The following is a 24898-nucleotide window of genomic DNA, read 5'->3' as shown; positions in this document are numbered from 1 at the left end:
TATGCCAGGTTATGATACGTTATGCCAGGTTATAATACGTTATGCCAGGTTATAATACGTTATGCCAGGTTATGATACGTTATGCCAGGTTATAATACGTTATGCCAGGTTATAATACGTTATGCCATACATTATGCCAGGTTATGATACGTTATGCCAGGTTATAATACGTTATGCCAGGTTATAATATGTTATGCCAGGTTATGATATGTTATGCCAGGTTATGATACGTTATGCCAGGTTATAATACGTTATGCCAGGTTATAATACGTTATGCCAGGTTATAATACATTATGCCAGGTTATAATGCATTATAATACGTTATGCCAGGTTATAATGCATTATAATACGTTATGCCAGGTTATGCCAGGTTATAATACGTTATGCCAGGTTATAATACGTTATGCCAGGTTATAATACGTTATGCCAGGTTATAATACGTTATGCCAGGTAATAATACATTATGCCAGGTTATAATGCATTATAATACGTTATGCCAGGTTGTAATGCATTATAATACGTTATGCCAGGTTATAATAAATTATAACAGGTTATAATGATCACATCATCCTCTGCCTCCTCTGTAGGAGAAGCCAGAGAAGCCTGGGTCTCTGGCCTATGTGAGTATGAGAGTAGCACCCTATTCCCTATTTAGTGCACTACTTTTGACCACCGCCAATAGAGGTCTGGTAAAAGAAGTGCACTGCATATGTAATAGGGTGCCATTTGGGAGTTCATACCTGCATGCTAGCTAGCGTGTCACACCAACATTTGATTAACCAATATGATCAATCTCTCCTGTCCTATAGCATGTAAACACTATTAACTGTTGATGGACCTGTCTGTGTGTTAGAAAGTAGTGGCCTGTATGACATTTAAAAATAGTGTGTGAAACATCAAAGTCACCCCATAATAATCTTTTCACAAATCTCTCTGAGTGGTTGCTATGCTACATCTCACTGACTGTGTTTTGCTCTGTGTCTGTTGCACTGCTTGTTAGTGTGCTAAAAAAAAGTGTGTGTCTCTGTTGTCCATTTCTTTGTTGTTGTACAGTGGGACATAACTTGTGTTGTTCTGTCGTGTGACATCATTTTCTGGTAATATTCATGAAGTGACATCACAATATAATTGTGACATCACAGATATGTTGGACATATGTGATTGGTTTTCCTGCGTCCCCCCGTTTTGCCCTACAGGGGGAGCTAGAGAAGCAGCTGCTGCAGGCTAACCCCATACTGGAAGCCTTTGGGAACGCCAAGACCATCAAGAACGACAACTCCTCACGATTCGTAATTAACTCACAGTTTACACACGCTCAGACACTATTACACACTCTTTTCAAACAAAACGATATATATTTTTTTTTAAATGTCAAATTAAATTAATTCATTCATTCCATCGCGCTCTCTTACTACTAACTTAATTAAAGCTTTTAACTAGGACCCAGAGTCTTTCCCGGTTTGATTAAGTAGTCAGGAAAATCTCCTGGCACCAGTCCCTTGTAATTATAATACAGACTGTTAGTCCTTGTTATTATAATACAGACTGTTAGTCCTTGTTATTATAATACAGACTGTTAGTCCTTGTTATTATAATACAGACTGTTAGTCCATGTTATTATAATACAGACTGTTAGTCCTCGTCATGACATTTATCAAGAGCTCAGTGCTCATATATACAGTATCCTACATCTCTCTCCTCATATACAGTATCCTACATCTCTCTGCTCATATATACTGTATCCTACATCTCTCTCCTCATATACAGTATCCTACATCTCTATTCATATACAGTGCCTTGCGAAAGTATTCGGCCCCCTTGAACTTTGCGACCTTTTGCCACATTTCAGGCTTCAAACATAAAGATATAAAACTGTATTTTTTTGTGAAGAATCAACAACAAGTGGGACACAATCATGAAGTGGAACGACATTTATTGGCTATTTCAAACTTTTTTAACAAATCAAAAACTGAAAAATTGGGCGTGCAAAATTATTCAGCCCCTTTACTTTCAGTGCAGCAAACTCTCTCCAGAAGTTCAGTGAGGATCTCTGAATGATCCAATGTTGACCTAAATGACTAATGATGATAAATACAATCCACCTGTGTGTAATCAAGTCTCCGTATAAATGCACCTGCACTGTGATAGTCTCAGAGGTCCGTTAAAAGCGCAGAGAGCATCATGAAGAACAAGGAACACACCAGGCAGGTCCGAGATACTGTTGTGAAGAAGTTTAAAGCCGGATTTGGATACAAAAAGATTTCCCAAGCTTTAAACATCCCAAGGAGCACTGTGCAAGCGATAATATTGAAATGGAAGGAGTATCAGACCACTGCAAATCTACCAAGACCTGGCCGTCCCTCTAAACTTTCAGCTCATACAAGGAGAAGACTGATCAGAGATGCAGCCAAGAGGCCCATGATCACTCTGGATGAACTGCAGAGATCTACAGCTGAAGTGGGAGACTCTGTCCATAGGACAACAATCAGTCGTATATTGCACAAATCTGGCCTTTATGGAAGAGTGGCAAGAAGAAAGCAATTTCTTAAAGATATCCATAAAAAGTGTTGTTTAAAGTTTGCCACAAGCCACCTGGGAGACACACCAAACATGTGGAAGAAGGTGCTCTGGTCAGATGAAACCAAAATTGAACTTTTTGGCAACAATGCAAAACGTTATGTTTGGCGTAAAAGCAACACAGCTGAACACACCATCCCCACTGTCAAACATGGTGGTGGCAGCATCATGGTTTGGGCCTGCTTTTCTTCAGCAGGGACAGGGAAGATGGTTAAAATTGATGGGAAGATGGATGGAGCCAAATACAGGACCATTCTGGAAGAACCTGATGGAGTCTGCAAAAGACCTGAGACTGGGACGGAGATTTGTCTTCCAACAAGACAATGATCCAAAACATAAAGCAAAATCTACAATGGAATGGTTCAAAAATAAACATATCCAGGTGTTAGAATGGCCAAGTCAAAGTCCAGACCTGAATCCAATCGAGAATCTGTGGAAAGAACTGAAAACTGCTGTTCACAAATGCTCTCCATCCAACCTCACTGAGCTCGAGCTGTTTTGCAAGGAGGAATGGGAAAACATTTCAGTCTCTCGATGTGCAAAACTGATAGAGACATACCCCAAGCGACTTACAGCTGTAATCGCAGCAAAAGGTGGCGCTACAAAGTATTAACTTAAGGGGGCTGAATAATTTTGCACGCCCAATTTTTCAGTTTTTGATTTGTTAAAAAAGTTTGAAATATCCAATAAATGTCGTTCCACTTCATGATTGTGTCCCACTTGTTGTTGATTCTTCACAAAAAAATACAGTTTTATATCTTTATGTTTGAAGCCTGAAATGTGGCAAAAGGTCGCAAAGTTCAAGGGGGCCGAATACTTTCGCAAGGCACTGTATACAGTATCCTACATCTCTCTCCTCACATATACAGTATCCTACATCTCTCTTCATATATACAGTATCCTACATCTCTCTCCTCATATACAGTATCCTACATCTCTCTCCTCACATATACAGTATCCTACATCTCTCCTCACATATACAGTATCCTACATCTCTCTCCTCATATACAGTATCCTACATATCTCTCCTCATATACAGTATCCTACATATCTCTCCTCATATACAGTATCCTACATCTCTCTCCTCATATACAGTATCCTACATCTCTCTCCTCATATATACAGTATCCTACATCTCTCTCCTCATATACAGTATCCTACATCTCTCTCCCCATATGCAGTATCCTACATCTCTCCTCATATATACAGTATCCTACATCTCTCCTCATATATACAGTATCCTACATCTCTCTCCCCATATACAGTATCCTACATCTCTCCTCATATATACAGTATCCTACATCTCTCCTCATATATACAGTATCCTACATCTCTCCTCATATACAGTATCCTACATCTCTCTCCTCATATACAGTATCCTACATCTCTCTCCTCACATATACAGTATCCTACATCTCTCTCCTCATATACAGTGTCCTACATCTCTCTCCTCATATACAGTATCCCACATCTCTCTCCTCACATATACAGTATCCTACATCTCTCTCCTCACATATACAGTATCCTACATCTCTCTCCTCATATACAGTATCCTACATCTCTCCTCATATACAGTATCCTACATCTCTCTCCTCTCAGGGCAAGTTTATTAAGCTCAACTTTGACGTGACCGGATTCCTGGTTGGAGCCAACATCGATACCTGTATCCTAATGAAATATACAGACTCTAAATATACAGACTTTGGGCTCCTCATAGAGATGTATTATAGGTGTTTAATTCATTCTTTTAGAGATTCGGGAGATATTAAACACACAAAAGGGACAGTTTCCCGGACACAGGTTAAACCCTAGTTAAACCCTAAAAAAACATGTTCAATTAAGACTTCATATTTATATTTCATGTGTGTCGGGGGAAACTGTCCCGACGTGAAATGCAGTGACCTGTTCCTGCACCACAGAGGGTGTTGTCTTTGACCCTCCCCTGTCCACCAGACCTGCTGGAGAAGTCTCGCTGTATTCGCCAAGCCAAGATAGAGAGAGCCTTCCATATCTTTTACTACATGGTGGCCGGAGCGAAGGACCAACTAAAGGGTGAGGAGAGAGATAGATAGATAGATAGAGAGAGCCTTCCATATCTTTTACTACATGGTGGCCGGAGCGAAGGACCAACTAAAGGGTGAGAGATAGATAGAATGAGATAGATAGATAGAGAGAACCTTCCATATATTTTACTACATGGTGGCCGGAGCGAAGGACCAACTAAAGGGTGAGGAGAGAGATAGATAGATAGATAGATAGATAGAATGAGATAGATAGATAGATAGATAGATAGATAGATAGATAGATAGAATGAGATAGATAGATAGATAGATAGATAGATAGATAGATAGATAGATAGATAGATAGATAGATAGATAGATAGATAGATAGATAGATAGATAGATAGATAGAGAGAGCCTTCCATATCTTTTACTACATGGTGGCCGGAGCGAAGGACCAACTAAAGGGTGAGGAGAGAGATAGATAGATAGATAGAGAGAGCCTTCCATATCTTTTACTACATGGTGGCCGGAGCGAAGGACCAACTAAAGGGTGAGGAGAGAGATAGATAGATAGATAGAGAGAGCCTTCCATATCTTTTACTACATGGTGGCCGGAGCGAAGGACCAACTAAAGGGTGAGGAGAGAGATGGATAGATAGAATGAGAAGAGTCCCCTAAGCAAGCTGGTCCTGGGGCTCTGTTCACAAACACAAACACACACCACAGAGCCCCAGGACAGCAGCACAATTAGACCCAACCAAATCATGAGAAAACAAAAAGATAATTACTTGACACATTGGAAAGAATTAACAAAAAAACTGAGCAAACTAGAATGCTATTTGGCCCTAAACAGAGAGTACACAGTGGCAGAATACCTGACCACTGTGACTGACCCAAAATTAAGGAAAGCTTTGACTATGTACAGACTCAGTGAGCATAGCCTTGCTATTGAGAAAGGCTGCCGTAGGCAGACATGGCTCTCAAGAGAAGACATAGATATATAGAATGAGATAGATAGAATGAGATAGAATTAGATAGATAGATAGATATAATGAGAGATAGATAGATAGATAGATATAATTAGATAGATAGAATTAGATAGATAGATATAATGAGAGATAGATAGAATTAGATAGATAGATAGATAGATAGATAGATTGATTGATTGATTGATAGATAGATAGATAGATAGATAGACAGGCCTCAGGCCTTATTTAATTATATAGTGTGTAACCGTACAGCTCCTCCTCTCCTGTCTGTTCCTGTATAGAGGAGCTGTTACTGGAGGATTTCGGGGCCTACCGGTTCCTGGTGGCAGGTCATGTGGAGGTGCCTGGTCAGGAAGATGATCAGATGTTCATAGAAACACTGGAGGCCATGGAGATCATGGGTTTCTCTGAGGACGAGAGGACAGGTACTGGAGGGAGGGGAGATCATGGGTTTCTCTGAGGATCAGAGGACAGGTACTGGAGGGAGGGGAGATCATGGGTTTCTCTGAGGATGAGAGGACAGGTACTGGAGGGAGGGGAGATCATGGGTTTCTCTGAGGACCAGAGGACAGGTACTGGAGGGAGGGGAGATCATGGGTTTCTCTGAGGATGAGAGGACAGGTACTGGAGGGAGGGGAGATCATGGGTTTCTCTGAGGACCAGAGGACAGGTACTGGAGGGAGGGGAGATCATGGGTTTCTCTGAGGATGAGAGGACAGGTACTGGAGGGAGGGGAGATCATGGGTTTCTCTGAGGACCAGAGGACAGGTACTGGAGGGAGGGGAGATCATGGGTTTCTCTGAGGATGAGAGGACAGGTACTGGAGGGAAGGGGAGGGCTGTCTCTGAGGACGAGAGGACAGATACTGGAGGGAGGGGAGGGCTGTCTCTGAGGACGAGAGGACAGATACTGGAGGGAAGGGGAGGGCTGTCTCTGAGGACGAGAGGACAGGTACTGGAGGGAAGGGGAGGGCTGTCTCTGAGGACGAGAGGACAGGTACTGGAGGGAGGGGAGGGCTGTCTCTGAGGACGAGAGGACAGGTACTGGAGGGAAGGGGAGGGCTGTCTCTGAGGACGAGAGGACAGGTACTGGAGGGAGGGGAGGGCTGTCTCTGAGGACGAGAGGACAGGTACTGGAGGGAGGGGAGGGCTGTCTCTGAGGACGAGAGGACAGGTACTGGAGGGAAGGAAAGGGCTGTCTGGCTTTTAGTCTATCATTCTCTTTCTCCACCTCACTTTGTCTTTCTCTGTCCGTCCGTCGTTCTCTCGCTCTATCTCTCTTGAGGACGTGGGGATAGGTAGGGGTAGGGCTCTCTCTCTTTCTGTTGTCTCTCTCAGTGATGTCTGTCTCTCCTCCCACTCTCCTCATCCCTCGCTCTTCTCCTCTCTCTAGGCATGATGAAGGTGGTCTCCACTGTGCTCCAGCTGGGGAACATTAAGTTCAACAAGGAGAGGAACAATGAGCAGGCCACCATGCCTGACAACACAGGTGATACATGACATCACACAGGTAGTAACCCAGGTGAAACATGACATCACACAGGTAGTAACCCAGGTGAAACATGACATCACACAGGTAGTAACCCAGGTGAAACATGACATCACACAGGTAGTAACCCAGGTGAAACATGACATCACACAGGTAGTAACCCAGGTGAAACATGACATCACACAGGTAGTAACCCAGGTGAAACATGACATCACACAGGTAGTAACCCAGGTGATACATGACATCACACAGGTAGTAACCCAGGTGATACATAACATCACACAGCTAGTAACCCAGGTGAAACATGACATCACACAGGTAGTAACCCAGGTGAAACATGACATCACACAGGTAGTAACCCAGGTGAAACATGACATCACACAGGTAGTAACCCAGGTGAAACATGACATCACACAGGTAGTAACCCAGGTGAAACATGACATCACACAGGTAGTAACCCAGGTGATACATGACATCACACAGGTAGTAACCCAGGTGATACATAACATCACACAGGTAGTAACCCAGGTGAAACATGACATCACACAGATAGTATCCCAGGTGATACATGACATCACACAGGTAGTAACCCAGGTGAAACATGACATCACACAGGTAGTAACCCAGGTGAAACATGACATCACACAGGTAGTAACCCAGGTGATACATGACATCACACAGGTAGTAACCCAGGTGAAACACGACATCACACAGGTAGTAACCCAGGTGATACATGACATCACACAGGTAGTAACCCAGGTGATACATAACATCACACAGGTAGTAACCCAGGTGAAACATGACATCACACAGATAGTATCCCAGGTGATACATGACATCACACAGGTAGTAACCCAGGTGAAACATGACATCACACAGGTAGTAACCCAGGTGAAACATGACATCACACAGGTAGTAACCCAGGTGAAACATGACATCACACAGGTAGTAACCCAGGTGATACATGACATCACACAGGTAGTAACCCAGGTGATACATAACATCACACAGGTAGTAACCCAGGTGAAACATGACATCACACAGATAGTAACCCAGGTGAAACATGACATCACACAGGTAGTAACCCAGGTGAAACATGACATCACACAGGTAGTAACCCAGGTGAAACATGACATCACACAGGTAGTAACCCAGGTGATACATGACATCACACAGGTAGTAACCCAGGTGAAACATGACATCACACAGGTAGTAACCCAGGTGATACATGACATCACACAGGTAGTAACCCAGGTGATACATAACATCACACAGGTAGTAACCCAGGTGAAACATGACATCACACAGGTAGTAACCCAGGTGATACATAACATCACACAGGTAGTAACCCAGGTGAAACATGACATCACACAGGTAGTAGCAGCACAGGTGAGACATGACATCACACAGGTGAGACATGACATCACACAGGTAGTAGCAGCAAAGGTGAGACATGACATCACACAGGTAGTAGCAGCACATGTGAGACATGACATCACACAGGTAGTAGCAGCACATGTGAGACATGACATCATAGTAGCAACACAGGTGAGACATGACATCACACAGGTAGTAACCCAGGTGAAACATGACATCACACAGGTAGTAGCAGCACATGTGAGACATGACATCACACAGGTAGGAGCAACACAGGTGAAACATGACATCACACAGTTAGTAGCAGCACATGTGAGACATGACATCACACAGGTAGTAACCCAGGTGAAACATGACATCACACAGGTAGTAGCAGCACATGTGAGACATGACATCACACAGGTAGTAGCAGCACATGTGAGACATGACATCACACAGGTAGTAGCAGCACATGTGAGACATGACATCACACAGGTAGGAGCAACACAGGTGAAACATGACATCACACAGTTAGTAGCAGCACATGTGAGACATGACATCACACAGGTAGTAACCCAGGTGAAACATGACATCACACAGGTAGTAGCAGCACATGTGAGACATGACATCACACAGGTAGTAGCAGCACATGTGAGACATGACATCACACAGGTAGTAGCAGCACATGTGAGACATGACATCACACAGGTAGTAGCAGCACAGGTGAGACATGACATCACACAGGTAGGAGCAACACAGGTTAGACATTACAACATAAAGGTAGGGGCAACACAGGTGAGACATTACATCACACAGGTAGGGGCAACACAGGTTAGACATTACAACATAAAGGTAGGAGCAACACAGGTTAGACATTACAACATAAAGGTAGGGGCAACACAGGTTAGACATTACAACATAAAGGTAGGGGCAACACAGGTTAGACATTACAACATAAAGGTAGGAGCAACACAGGTTTGACATTACAACATAAAGGTAGGGGCAACACAGGTGAGACATTACAACATAAAGGTAGGGGCAACACAGGTTAGACATTACAACATAAAGGTAGGAGCAACACAGGTGAGACATTACAACATAAAGGTAGGAGCAACACAGGTGAGACATTACAACATAAAGGTAGGAGCAACACAGGTTAGACATTACAACATAAAGGTAGGGGCAACACAGGTTAGACATTACAACATAAAGGTAGGGGCAACACAGGTTAGACATTACAACTTAAAGGTAGGAGCAACACAGGTTTGACATTACAACATAAAGGTAGGAGCAACACAGGTTAGACATTACAACATAAAGGTAGGAGCAACACAGGTTAGACATTACAACATAAAGGTAGGAGCAACACAGGTTAGACATTACAACATAAAGGTAGGGGCAACACAGGTTAGACATTACAACATAAAGGTAGGGGCAACACAGGTGAGACATTACACCATAAAGGTAGGAGCAACACAGGTGAGACATGACATCACACAGGTAGGGGCAACACAGGTGAGACATTACAACATAAAGGTAGGAGCAACACAGGTTAGACATTACAACATAAAGGTAGGAGCAACACAGGTTAGACATTACAACATAAAGGTAGGGGCAACACAGGTTAGACATTACAACATAAAGGTAGGGGCAACACAGGTGAGACATGACATCACACAGGTAGGAGAAACACAGGTTAGACATTACAACATAAAGGTAGGGGCAACACAGGTTAGACATTACAACATAAAGGTAGGGGCAACACAGGTTAGACATTACAACATAAAGGTAGGGGCAACACAGGTTAGACATTACAACATAAAGGTAGGGGCAACACAGGTGAGACATGACATCACACAGGTAGGAGCAACACAGTTTAGACATTACAACATAAAGGTAGGAGCACCACAGGTTAGCCATTACAACATAAAGGTAGGAGCAACACAGGTTAGACATTACAACACACAGGTAGGAGCTACACAGGTGAGACATGACATCACACAGGTAGGAGCAACACAGGTTAGACATTACAACATAAAGGTAGGAGCAACACAGGTTAGACATTACAACATAAAGGTAGGAGCAACACAGGTTAGACATTACAACATAAAGGTAGGAGCAACACAGGTTAGACATTACAACATAAAGGTAGGAGCTACACAAGTGAGACATGACATCACACAGGTAGGAGCTACACAGGTGAGACATGACATCACACAGGTAGGAGAAACAAAGGTTAGACATTACAACATAAAAGTAGGGGCAACACAAGTTAGACATGCCATCACACAGGTAGGAGCTACACAGATAGCAACATAGTTTGTTCACAGATAACACAGAGAGGAAATCACAGGTAAGAAAGATAACAGGTAACATACCACTAACACAGGTAAGAAAGATAACAGGTAACATACCACTAACACAGGTAAGAAAGACAACAGGTAACATACCACTAACACAGGTAAGATAGACAACAGGTAACATACCACTAACACAGGTAAGAAATATAACAGGTAACATACCACTAACACAGGTAAGAAAGATAACAGGTAACATACCACTAACACCGGTAAGAAAGATAACAGGTAACATACCACTAACACAGGTAAGAAAGATAACAGGTAACATACCACTAACACAGGTAAGAAAGATAACAGGTAACATACCACTAACACAGGTAAGAAAGACAACAGGTAACATACCACTAACACAGGTAAGAAAGACAACAGGTAACATACCACTGACACAGGTAAGAAAGACAACAGGTAACATACCACTAACACAGGTAAGAAAGACAACAGGTAACATACCACTAACACAGGTAAGAAAGATAACAGGTAACATACCACTAACACAGGTAAGAAAGATAACCGGTAACATACCACTAACACAGGTAAGAAAGATAACAGGTAACATACCACTAACACAGGTAAGAAAGACAACAGGTAACATACCACTAACACAGGTAAGAAAGATAACAGGTAACATACCACTAACACAGGTAAGAAAGATAACAGGTAACATACCACTAACACAGGTAAGAAAGATAACAGGTAACATACCACTAACACAGGTAAGAAAGATAACAGGTAACATACCACTAACACAGGTAAGAAAGATAACAGGTAACATACCACTAACACAGGTAAGAAAGATAACCGGTAACATACCACTAACACAGGTAAGAAAGATAACAGGTAACATACCACTAACACAGGTAAGAAAGACAACAGGTAACATACCACTAACACAGGTAAGAAAGATAACAGGTAACATACCACTAACACAGGTAAGAAAGATAACAGGTAACATACCACTAACACAGGTAAGAAAGATAACAGGTAACATACCACTAACACAGGTAAGAAAGATAACAGGTAACATACCACTAACACAGGTAAGAAAGATAACAGGTAACATACCACTAACACAGGTAAGAAAGATAACGGGTAACATACCACTAACACAGGTAAGATAGACAACAGGTAACATACCACTAACACAGGTAAGAAAGATAACCGGTAACATACCACTAACACAGGTAAGAAAGATAACAGGTAACATACCACTAACACAGGTAAGAAAGATAACCGGTAACATACCACTAACACAGGTAAGAAAGATAACAGGTAACATACAGTACGACTAATCTTTCTCTCTCTCTCTCTTTCTCCCCCCTCCCCCTCTCTCTCTCTTGCCTCCCTTCCTCCCCCTCTCTTCTCTCTCTCTCTCTTTCTCCCCCCTCCCCCTCTCTCTCTCTTGCCTCCCTTCCTCCCCCTCTCTTCTCTTTCTCTCTTCAGCGGCTCAGAAAGTGTGCCACCTGCAGGGTATCAACGTGACAGACTTCACCCGTTCCGTCCTCACCCCCCGTATCAAGGTGGGCAGAGAGGTGGTGCAGAAGGCTCAGACCAAGGAGCAGGTACTCTTCTATTCTACTCTACTCTATTCTGTTCTTCAGTATTATATTATACGCCATTCTACTCTATTATATTCTACTCAATTCTACTCTACTCTATTCCACTCTACTTTATTCTAATCTATTCTATTATACTCTATTCTACTCTATTATGTTCTATTCTACTCTATTCTACTCTATTATGTTTTATTCTATTCTACTCTATTCTATTTGACTCAATTATATTCTGCTCTATTCTATTCTATTCTATTCTATTATCTTCTATTCTACTATTTGATATTATACTATCTTCTATTCTACTATCTTCTATTCTATTATCTTCTATTCTACTATCTTCTATTCTACTATCTTCTATTCTATTATCTTCTATTCTACTATCTTCTATTCTATTATCTTCTATTCTACTATCTTCTATTCTATTATCTTCTATTCTACTATCTTCTATTCTATTATCTTCTATTCTACTATCTTCTATTCTATTATCTTCTATTCTATTATCTTCTATTCTACTATCTTCTATTCTACTATCTTCTATTCTACTATCTTCTATTCTATTATCTTCTATTCTACTATCTTCTATTCTATTATCTTCTATTCTACTATCTTCTATTCTATTATCTTCTATTCTACTATCTTCTATTCTATTATCTTCTATTCTATTATCTTCTATTCTACTATCTTCTATTCTATTATCTTCTATTCTACTATCTTCTATTCTACTATCTTCTATTCTACTATCTTCTATTCTACTATCTTCTATTCTACTATCTTCTATTCTATTATCTTCTATTCTACTATTTTCTATTCTACTATCTTCTATTCTATTATATTCAATTCTACTTTATTCTATTCTACTCGGTTCTACTTTGTTATATTTTACTCTATTCTATTCAACTCTACTCTATTCTACTCTACTCGGTTGTACTCTAATCTATTCAACTCTACTCTATTCAATTCTATTCTGCTCTATTCTACTGTTTTCTACTGTATTCTACTCTATTCTATGCTACTATATTCTGTTACTTTATTCAATTCATCTCTACTCTATTATATTATATTCTACTCTGCTCTACTCTATTATATTAAATTCTACTTTATTCTATTCATCTCTACTCTATTATATTAAATTCTACTTTATTCTATTCATCTCTACTCTATTATATTAAATTCTACTTTATTCAATTCATCTCTACTCTATTATATTCTATTCTACTCTGCTCTACTCTATTATATTAAATTCTACTTTAGTCTATTCTACTCGGTTCTACTTTGTTATATTTTGCTCTATGTTAAACTCTACTCTATTCAACTCTACTCTGTTCTACTCTATTCTATTCTATTCAACTCTACTCTGTTCTACTCTATTCTATTCAACTTGACTCTATTCAACTCTACTCTATTCAACTCTACTCAATTTACTATATTCTATTCTGCTCTATTCTACTGTTTTCAACTCTACTCTGTATGTTACTCTATTCTATTCTACTATATTCTATTCGACTCTATTCTTTTCTGTTCTACTTTATTATGTTGTATTATGCTCTGTTCTATTCAACTATAGTATATTCTGCTCTATTCTATTCTCCTTTATTCTACTCTATCATATTCAACTCTAAACTACTGTAATCTACCCAATTATATTCAACTCTACTCTATTCTATTCAACTCTACTCAACTCAACTCTGTTTTACTCCATTCTATTATGTTCTCCTCTATTCTATTGAACTCTATTCTACTCTACTTTATTCTGTTATATTCTATTCTACTCTTTTCTGTTTCATTCAAATATACACTACTCTAATCTACTCTATTCTATTAAACTCCCTTCTTCTCTTTATTCTTCAACTCTATTATGTTCTACTCTAGTCTTCACTACTCTATTCTACTCTGTTCTACTCTATGTTCTACTACTCTATGTTCTATTATGTTCTACCCTATTCTACTCTGTTCTATTCAACTCTACACTATTCTAATCTACTCTATTCTAATCTACTCTATTTAACTCTAGTCTATTATATTATATTCTACTCTATTCTAATATATTATATTCTACCCTATTCTAATCTACTCTATTCTAATATACTCTATTATAATCTACTCTATTCTACTCTAATCTATTATATTCTACCCTATTCTAATCTACTCTATTCTAATATACTCTATTATAATCTACTCTATTCTACTCTAATCTATTATATTCTACTATATTATATTCTACCCTATTCTAATCTACTCTATTCTAATATACTCTATTATAATCTACTCTATTCTACTCTAATCTATTATATTCTACTATATTATATTCTACCCTATTCTAATCTACTCTATTCTAATATACTCTATTATAATCTACTCTATTCTACTCTAATCTATTATATTCTACTCTATTCTAATCTATTATATTCTACTGTATTCTAATCTATTATATTCTACTATATTATATTCTAATCTGTTATATTCTACTCTATTCTACCCTACTCTAGTCTAATCTACTCTATTTAACTCTACACTACTCAACTCAACTCTAATCTATTATATTCTACTCTATTATATTATTATCTAGTCTATTGTATTCTACTCTATTCTATTCTAGATTCAACTTAATTGTACAATACCTTCCTCTCACATGTTCAGTTAAAAGTTTAATCTTATTTTCAACGAAGACCTGGCAACATATAATGTATCTGAAGCCATAAGTAGTTATAGTACATAGCCCTTCTCTAGGAGAAGCTTTAGTCAGAGACAGGGCTGTACATGGAGGCAGACAAGATGACGGTTCACACACTCACTGTCTCTCTCTCTCTTTCTCCCCCTCCCTATCTCCTTTTCCCCCTCCCTCTCTCCTTCTCCCCCTCCCTCTCTCCTTCTCCCTCTCCCTCTCTCCCTCTCTCCTTCTCCCCCTCCCTCTCTCCTTCTCCCCCTCACTCTCTCCCTCCCTCTCCCTCTCCCACAGGCTGACTTTGCCATCGAGGCCCTAGCGAAGGCCATGTATGAGCGGTTGTTCAGGTGGATCCTGGCCAGGGTGAATAAGACTCTGGATAAGGCCAAACGTAAAGGAGCATCATTCCTGGGGATCCTAGACATCGCTGGCTTCGAAATCTTTGAGGTGAGATTGAGGAGCATCATTCCTGGGGATCCTAGACATCGCTGGCTTTGAAATCTTTGAGGTGAGATTGAGGAGCATCCTCTTTAAATTGACAGAGAAAGGAATTCCTGCAGGGGTCCCGTGAGGCGAGTTGGTAGCTCATGGAGCATCGCAACGCCAAGGTTGTGGGTTCGATTCCCATGGAGGACCGGTAAAATAAAATTATGCACCCCCAACTGTAATTCACTCGGGATTCGAGCATCTGCTATATTACTGAAATTTAAACCATTTAAAATGGGTAAACTTAGCGATTTGGGAGCCCCATCTACCTCCCAAAAGGGACATTTTCCCCAGAACATTTCCTACTATGATTATTATTATCCCACAATTAAAAACACCCCCTACGGAACCTAGTCAAAGTAGTGCACTAAATAGGGAATAGGATGTCATGTGGGATTCAGGCCTGATGTGCAGGACTATGAGGTGAGCAGTACCTCTCTGTTCACATCCATCTCTCCCATCTCCTTCTCCTCAGGAACTACCAGGGTACTGTAGCTCTGTGTCAACCACTATGTTCCTTCCCCTTCTCCTCAGGAACTACCACGGTACTGTAGCTCTGTGTAAACCACTATGTACCTTCTCCTCAGGGACTACCACGGTACTGTAGCTCTGTGTAAACCACTATGTACCTTCTCCTCAGGGACTACCACGGTACTGTAGCTCTGTGTAAACCACTATGTTCCTTCTCCTCAGGAACTACCAGGGTATTGTAGCTCTGTGTAAACCACTATGTTCCTTCTCCTCAGGAACTACCATGGTACTGTAGCTCTGTGTAAACCACTATGTACCTTCTCCTCAGGAACTACCAGGGTACTGTAGCTCTGTGTAAACCACTATGTTCCTTCTCCTCAGGAACTACCATGGTACTGTAGCTCTGTGTAAACCACTATGTACCTTCTCCTTCTCCTCAGGAACTACCAGGGTACTGTAGCTCTGTGTAAACCACTATGTACCTTCTCCTTCTCCTCAGGAACTACCACGGTACTGTAGCTCTGTGTAAACCACTATGTTCCTTCTCCTTCTCCTCAGGGACTACCACGGTACTGTAGCTCTGTGTAAACCACTATGTACCTTCTCCTTCTCCTCAGGAACTACCAGGGTACTGTAGCTCTGTGTAAACCACTATGTACCTTCTCCTCAGGAACTACCATGGTACTGTAGCTCTGTGTAAACCACTATGTTCCTTCTCCTTCTCCTCAGGAACTACCACGGTATTGTAGCTCTGTGTAAACCACTATGTTCCTTCTCCTTCTCCTCAGGGACTACCACGGTACTGTAGCTCTGTGTCAACCACTATGTACCTTCTCCTCAGGAACTACCAGGGTACTGTAGCTCTGTGTAAACCACTATATACCTTCTCCTCAGGAACTACCAGGGTACTGTAGCTCTGTGTAAACCACTATATACCTTCTCCTTCTCCTCAGGAACTACCACGGTACTGTAGCTCTGTGTAAACCACTATGTACCTTCTCCTCAGGAACTACCATGGTACTGTAGCTCTGTGTAAACCACTATGTTCATTCTCCTTCTCCTCAGGAACTACCAGGGTACTGTAGCTCTGTGTAAACCACTATGTACCTTCTCCTCAGGGACTACCACGGTACTGTAGCTCTGTGTAAACCACTATGTACCTTCTCCTCAGGAACTACCACGGTATTGTAGCTCTGTGTAAACCACTATGTACCTTCTCCTTCTCCTCAGGAACTACCAGGGTACTGTAGCTCTGTGTAAACCACTATGTACCTTCTCCTCAGGAACTACCACGGTATTGTAGCTCTGTGTAAACCACTATGTACCTTCTCCTCAGGAACTACCACGGTATTGTAGCTCTGTGTAAACCACTATGTACCTTCTCCTCAGGAACTACCAGGGTACTGTAGCTCTGTGTAAACCACTGTGTACCTTCTCCTCAGGAACTACCACGGTATTGTAGCTCTGTGTAAACCACTATGTACCTTCTCCTCAGGAACTACCAGGGTACTGTAGCTCTGTGTAAACCACTATGTACCTTCTCCTCAGGGACTACCACGGTACTGTAGCTCTGTGTAAACCACTGTGTACCTTCTCCTCAGGAACTACCACGGTATTGTAGCTCTGTGTAAACCACTATGTACCTTCTCCTCAGGAACTACCAGGGTACTGTAGCTCTGTGTAAACCACTATGTACCTTCTCCTCAGGAACTACCACGGTACTGTAGCTCTGTGTAAACCACTATGTACCTTCTCCTCAGGAACTACCAGGGTACTGTAGCTCTGTGTAAACCACTATGTTCCTTCTCCTTCTCCTCAGGGACTACCACGGTACTGTAGCTCTGTGTAAACCACTATGTACCTTCTCCTTCTCCTCAGGAACTACCAGGGTACTGTAGCTCTGTGTAAACCACTATGTACCTTCTCCTCAGGAACTACCACAGTACTGTAGCTCTGTGTAAACCACTATGTACCTTCTCCTCAGGACAACTCGTTTGAGCAGCTGTGCATCAACTACACCAACGAGCGTCTGCAGCAGCTGTTCAACCACACCATGTTCATCCTGGAGCAGGAGGAGTACAAGAGAGAGGGGATCGACTGGGCCTTCATAGACTTCGGCCTGGACCTGCAGCCCTGCATCGAGCTCATCGAGAGACCGGTAACACACACACACACACAGAGACACACACATACTGTACACATTGGACCTACAGCAATGCACACACGGATGGGTGCTGGTTCCCTAAAGCTGACCCTCCCCCCACCCTTCTAGAACAATCCTCCAGGTATCTTGGCTCTGTTGGATGAGGAGTGCTGGTTCCCTAAAGCTGACCCTCTCCCCACCCTTCTAGAACAATCCTCCAGGTATCTTGGCTCTGTTGGATGAGGAGTGCTGGTTCCCTAAAGCTGACCCTCCCCCCACCCTTCTAGAACAATCCTCCAGGTATCTTGGCTCTGTTGGATGAGGAGTGCTGGTTCCCTAAAGCTGACCCTCCCCCCACCCTTCTAGAACAATCCTCCAGGTATCTTGGCTCTGTTGGATGAGGAGTGCTGGTTCCCTAAAGCTAACCCTCCTCCCACCCTTCTAGAACAATCCTCCAGGTATCTTGGCTCTGTTGGATGAGGAGTGCTGGTTCCCTAAAGCTAACCCTCCCCCCACCCTTCTAGAACAATCCTCCAGGTATCTTGGCTCTGTTGGATGAGGAGTGCTGGTTCCCTAAAGCTGACCCTCCCCCCACCCTTCTAGAACAATCCTCCAGGTATCTTGGCTCTGTTGGATGAGGAGTGCTGGTTCCCTAAAGCTGACCCTCCCCCCACCCTTCTAGAACAATCCTCCAGGTATCTTGGCTCTGTTGGATGAGGAGTGCTGGTTCCCTAAAGCTAACCCTACCCCCACCCTTCTAGAACAATCCTCCAGGTATCTTGGCTCTGTTGGATGAGGAGTGCTGGTTCCCTAAAGCCACAGACTTGTCCTTCGTTGAGAAGCTGATGAACACACACACGTCCCACTGCAAGTTCTCCAAACCCAAATCACTCAAAGACAAGACTGCCTTCTCTGTTCTTCACTACGCTGGCAAGGTGAGATTATATATTTCTGTCTGAAGAGGTCTTCACTAGGCCGGCATGGTGAGATGAGATTATATATTTCTGTCTGAAGAGGTCTTCACTAGGCCGGCATGGTGAGATGAGATTATATATTTCTGTCTGAAGAGTTCTCCACTAAACCGGCAGGGTGAGATGAGATGATATATTTCTGTCTGAAGAGGTCTTCACTAGGCCGGCATGGTTGTGTTGTGGTTGTGGTTATGTTGTGTTGTGGTTGTGTTGTGGTTGTGGTTATATTATGTTGTGTTGTGTTGTGGTAATGTTGTGGTTGTGTTGTGGTTATGTTGTGTTGTGGTGTGGTAATGTTGTGGTTGTGTTGTGGTTATGTTGTGTTGTGGTTGTGTTATACAGTAGGTGGTCTACAACAGTGCCAGCTGGCTGACGGGAGAACATGGTTGTGTTGTGGTTATGTTGTGTTGTGGTTATGTTGTGTTGTGGTTGTGTGTATGTTGTGTTGTGGTTGTGTGTATGTTGTGTTGTGGTTGTGTTATACAGTAGGTGGTCTACAACAGTGCCAGCTGGCTGACGGAGAACATGGTTGTGTTGTGGTTATGTTGTGTTGTGGTTATGTTGTGTTGTGGTTATGTTGTGTTGTGGTTGTGTGTATGTTGTGTTGTGGTTGTGTGTATGTTGTGTTGTGGTTGTGTTATACAGTAGGTGGTCTACAACAGTGCCAGCTGGCTGACGGGAGAACATGGTTGTGTTGTGGTTGTGGTTATATTGTGTTATGATTGTGGTTGTGTTATGGTTGTATTGTGGTTGTGTTATGGTTGTATTGTGGTTGTGGTTGTGGTTGTGTTGTGGTTGTGTTGTGGTTATGTTGTGGTTGTGTTATGGTTGTATTGTGGTTGTGTTATGGTTGTATTGTGGTTGTGTTATGGTTGTATTGTGGTTGTGGTTGTGGTTGTGTTGTGGTTGTGTTGTGGTTATGTTGTGGTTGTGTTATGGTTGTATTGTGGTTGTGTTATGGTTGTATTGTGGTTGTGTTATGGTTGTGTTGTGGTTGTGTTGTGGTTATGTTGTGGTTGTGTTATGGTTGTATTGTGGTTGTGTTGTGGTTGTATTGTGGTTGTGTTATGGTTGTATTGTGGTTGTGTTGTGGTTATGTTGTGGTTGTGTTATGGTTGTATTGTGGTTGTGTTGTGGTTGTAGTGTGGTTGTGTTGTGGTTATGTTGTGGTTGTGTTGTGGTTGTGTTGTGGTTGTGTTGTGGTTGTATTGTGGTTGTGTTGTGGTTGTGTTGTGGTTGTGTTGTGGTTGTATTGTGGTTGTGTTGTGGTTGTGTTATGGTTGTATTGTGGTTGTGTTGTGGTTGTGTTATGGTTGTATTGTGGTTGTGTTATAGGTGGACTACAACGGGGCCAACTGGCTGACTAAGAACATGGACCCTCTGAATGACAACGTGACGGCTCTCCTCAACAACTCATCCAACCCCTTCATACAGGACCTCTGGAAGGATGGTGAGCCACAGGAAGCGTCCCAAAATGGCACCCTGTTCCCTATGTGGTGCACTACGTTAGACCAGGCCCCATAGCACTCTGGTCAAAAGTAGTGCACTGTATATAAGGAATGGGGTCCTATTTAGGATGCAAGCACAGTTGGTCTACTACCTATTCACGTTACTGTACTCCTATCAGTAGACATGTGTTGTTACTGTACTCCTATCAGTAGACATGTGTTGTTACTGTACTCCTATCAGTAGACATGTGTTGTTACTGTACTCCTATCAGTAGACATGTGTTGTTACTGTATTCCTATCAGTAGACATGTGTTGTTACTGTATTCCTATCAGTAGACATGTGTTGTTACTGTATTCCTATCAGTAGACATGTGTTGTTACTGTACTCCTATCAGTAGACATGTGTTGTTACTGTATTCCTATCAGTAGACATGTGTTGTTACTGTATTCCTATCAGTAGACATGTGTTGTTACTGTACTCCTATCAGTAGACATGTGTTGTTACTGTACTCCTATCAGTAGACATGTGTTGTTACTGTATTCCTATCAGTAGACATGTGTTGTTACTGTATTCCTATCAGTAGACATGTGTTGTTACTGTACTCCTATCAGTAGACATGTGTTGTTACTGTACTCCTATCAGTAGACATGTGTTGTTACTGTACTCCTATCAGTAGACATGTGTTGTTACTGTACTCCTATCAGTAGACATGTGTTGTTACTGTACTCCTATCAGTAAACATGTGTTGTTACTGTACTCCTATCAGTATTCATCAGTATTCTACTTCAGTATTCAGTCTCTCCTTCTTGTCTGTCACCTGTTCTTCTCCCTCCCTCTCTCTTTCATCTCCTCCTCTTTCTCCCTCCCTCTCTCTCTCTTTCATCTCCTCCTCTCCCTCCCTCCCTCTCTCTTTCATATCCTCCTCTTTCTCCCTCCCTCTCTCTTTCATCTCCTCCTCTTTCTCCCTCCCTCCCTCTCTCTTTCATCTCCTCCTCTTTCTCCCTCCCTCTCTCTTTCATCTCCTCCTCTTTCTCCCTCCCTCTCTCTTTCATCTCCTCCTCTTTCTCCCTTCCGCTCTCTTTCATCTCCTCCTCTTTCTCCCTTCCTCTCTCTTTCATCTCCTCCTCTTTCTCCCTCCCTCTCTCTTTCATCTCCTCCTCTTTCTCCCTCCCTCTCTCTTTCATCTCCTCCTCTTTCTCCCTTCCTCTCTCTTTCATCTCCTCCTCTTTCTCCCTTCCTCTCTCTTTCATCTCCTCCTCTTTCTCCCTTCCTCTCTCTTTCATCTCCTCCTCTTTCTCTCTTCCTCTCTCTTTCATCTCCTCCTCTTTCTCCCTTCCTCTCTCTTTCATCTCCTCCTCTTTCTCCCTCCCTCCCTCTCTCTTTCATCTCCTCCTCTTTCTCCCTTCCTCTCTCTTTCATCTCCTCCTCTTTCTCCCTCCCTCTCTCTTTCATCTCCTCCTCTTTCTCCCTTCCTCTCTCTTTCATCTCCTCCTCTTTCTCCCTCCCTCTCTCTTTCATCTCCTCCTCTTTCTCCCTCCCTCTCTCTTTCATCTCCTCCTCTTTCTCCCCCCCTCTCTCTTTCATCTCCTCCTCTTTCTCCCTGCCTCTCTCTTTCATCTCCTCCTCTTTCTCCCTCCCTCTCTCTTTCATCTCCTCCTCTTTCTCCCTTCCTCTCTCTTTCATCTCCTCCTCTTTCTCCCTGCCTCTCTCTTTCATCTCCTCCTCTCACCTTTTCCCCCCCTAGCCTTTCTTCTCAGAGATCATGAATAATCCCTGTTCTGTTTCCAGTGGACCATGTGGTGGGTCTGGAGACCATTACCAAGATGTCAGAGAGCTCGGCCCCCAGCGCCACCAAGTCTAAGAAGGGCATGTTCAGGACAGTGGGCCAGCTCTACAAGGAATCCCTGGGCAAACTGATGACCACGTTGAACAACACACAGCCCAACTTCATACGCTGTATCATCCCCAACCACGAGAAGAGGGTAGGACACTATCCCCCTTACCCAAAACACTTACAGCTATTTCTATACGTTTCGTCAATTCATCTCCTCTCTCTCTCTCTCGAGTCACCTCTGATCTCTCTCTCTCTCCCTCATTCTTCCTGTGTGTGTGTGTAGGCAGGGAAGCTGGATGCTAACCTGGTTCTGGAACAGTTGAGGTGTAACGGGGTTCTGGAAGGGATCCGTATCTGCAGACAGGGCTTCCCCAACCGCATCGTGTTCCAAGAGTTCCGACAACGGTGAGGAACGTTCTAACACCAACGTTAAGGAACCACGATCGTGTCTGTGTAGTTAACACATAACAACGTGTTCTCTTCCTTCTGTCTTCCTCTCTTTCTTCCTCTTCTTCCTCTTCCTGTTCCTCTTCTTGTAGCTATGAGATCCTAGCAGCCAACTGCATCCCAAAGGGTTTCATGGACGGGAAGCAGGCTTGTCAACTAATGGTGATTTCATCTAACTGAAACTGAGTGGATCTAACTGAAAACGTCTGAGTTGATCTAACTGAAAACGTCTGAGTGGATCTAACTGAAAACGTCTGAGTGGATCTAACTGAAACGTCTGAGTTGATCTAACTAAAACGTCTGAGTGGATCTAACTGAAAACGTCTGAGTGGATCTAACTGAAAACGTCTGAGTTGATCTAACTGAAAGGTCTGAGTGGATCTAACTGAAACGTCTGAGTGGATCTAACTGAAACGTCTGAGTGGATCTAACTGAAACGTCTGAGTGGATCTAACTGAAAACGTCTGAGTGGATCTAACTGAAACGTCTGAGTGGATCTAACTGAAACGTCTGAGTTGATCTAACTGAAAGGTCTGAGTGGATCTAACTGAAACGTCTGAGTGGATCTAACTGAAACGTCTGAGTGGATCTAACTGAAACGTCTGAGTGGATCTAACTGAAAACGTCTGAGTGGATCTAACTGAAAACGTCTGAGTTGATCTAACTGAAACGTCTGAGTGGATCTAACTGAAACGTCTGAGTTGATCTAACTGATACGTCTGAGTTGATCTAACTGATACGTCTGAGTGGATCTAACTGATACGTCTGAGTTGATCTAACTGATACGTCTGAGTTGATCAAACTGAAACGTCTGAGTTGATCTAACTGAAACGTCTGAGTTGATCTAACTGAAACGTCTGAGTTGATCAAACTGAAACGTCTGAGTTGATCTAACTGAAACGTCTGAGTTGATCTAACTGAAAGGTCTGAGTTGATCTAACTGAAAACGTCTGAGTTGATCTAACTGAAACGTCTGAGTTGATCTAACTGAAAACGTCTGAGTTGATCTAACTGAAACGTCTGAGTGGATCTAACTGAAACGTCTGAGTGGATCTAACTGAAACGTCTGAGTGGATCTAACTGAAACGTCTGAGTTGATCTAACTGAAAACGTCTGAGTGGATCTAACTGAAACGTCTGAGTGGATCTAACTGAAACGTCTGAGTTGATCTAACTGAAACGTCTGAGTTGATCTAACTGAAACGTCTGAGTTGATCTAACTGAAACGTCTGAGTTGATCTAACTGAAAACGTCTGAGTTGATCTAACTGAAACGTCTGAGTGGATCTAACTGAAACGTCTGAGTGGATCTAACTGAAACGTCTGAGTGGATCTAACTGAAAACGTCTGAGTTGATCTAACTGAAACGTCTGAGTTGATCTAACTGAAACGTCTGAGTTGATCTAACTGAAAACATCTGAGTTGATCTAACTGAAAACGTCTGAGTTGATCTAACTGAAACGTCTGAGTTGATCTAACTGAAAGGTCTGAGTGGATCTAACTGAAAGGTCTGAGTTGATCTAACTGATACAGTCACTGAGCCTAGAAACCTTTTGGCACATTTGAACCTGCACTTTTTAGAAAACCTAAAGTTGAGCAATGAACTAAATAGGACAAATGTTTCTACCTTAGTTCTGGATAAGTAAAGAGTTATTCTAAAGGGACCTTTGTGTTGAAAGGTGTCACGATAAAGGTGTCATGATAACGGTGTCATGATAACGGTGTCATGATAACGGTGTCACGATAAAGGTGTTATGATAAAGGTGTCATGATAACGGTGTCATGATAACGGTGTCATGATAACGGTGTCATGATAACGGTGTCACGATAAAGGTGTTATGATAAAGGTGTCACGATAAAGGTGTTATGATAAAGGTGTCACGATAAAGGTGTCACGATAAAGGTGTCACGATAAAGGTGTTATGATAAAGGTGTCACGATAAAGGTGTCACGATAAAGGTGTTATGATAAAGGTGTCACGATAAAGGTGTTATGATAAAGGTGTCACGATAAAGGTGTTATGATAAAGGTGTCACGATAAAGGTGTTATGATAAAAGTGCCATGATAAAGGTGCCATGATAAAGGTGTCATGATAACGGTGTCATGATA

At 42.2% G+C, this 24898-nt stretch overlaps 1 protein-coding gene across 1 annotated transcript in view; it reads left to right on the top strand.

Moving 5' to 3' along the window:
• The window catches only part of LOC110539049 (myosin-11-like), a 76458-nt gene that overhangs the window by 16738 nt on the left and 34822 nt on the right, over positions 1-24898 (top strand). The window contains exons 8-20 of the mRNA XM_036942064.1: positions 1197-1289; positions 4177-4240; positions 4531-4629; positions 5851-5994; positions 6962-7057; positions 12214-12332; positions 15283-15435; positions 17930-18103; positions 18850-19023; positions 20395-20509; positions 22298-22491; positions 22627-22748; positions 22883-22952. Coding sequence (XP_036797959.1) covers positions 1197-1289; positions 4177-4240; positions 4531-4629; positions 5851-5994; positions 6962-7057; positions 12214-12332; positions 15283-15435; positions 17930-18103; positions 18850-19023; positions 20395-20509; positions 22298-22491; positions 22627-22748; positions 22883-22952 — 1617 coding nt within the window. The remainder of the gene's footprint in view (positions 1-1196; positions 1290-4176; positions 4241-4530; positions 4630-5850; positions 5995-6961; positions 7058-12213; positions 12333-15282; positions 15436-17929; positions 18104-18849; positions 19024-20394; positions 20510-22297; positions 22492-22626; positions 22749-22882; positions 22953-24898) is intronic.

The sequence above is a fragment of the Oncorhynchus mykiss genome, chromosome 13, assembly GCF_013265735.2.
Source record: "Oncorhynchus mykiss isolate Arlee chromosome 13, USDA_OmykA_1.1, whole genome shotgun sequence".
Lineage (NCBI taxonomy): Eukaryota > Metazoa > Chordata > Actinopteri > Salmoniformes > Salmonidae > Oncorhynchus > Oncorhynchus mykiss.
The sequence above is the reverse complement of the archived record's forward strand: the minus strand, read 5'-3'. Positions and strand labels throughout refer to the sequence as shown.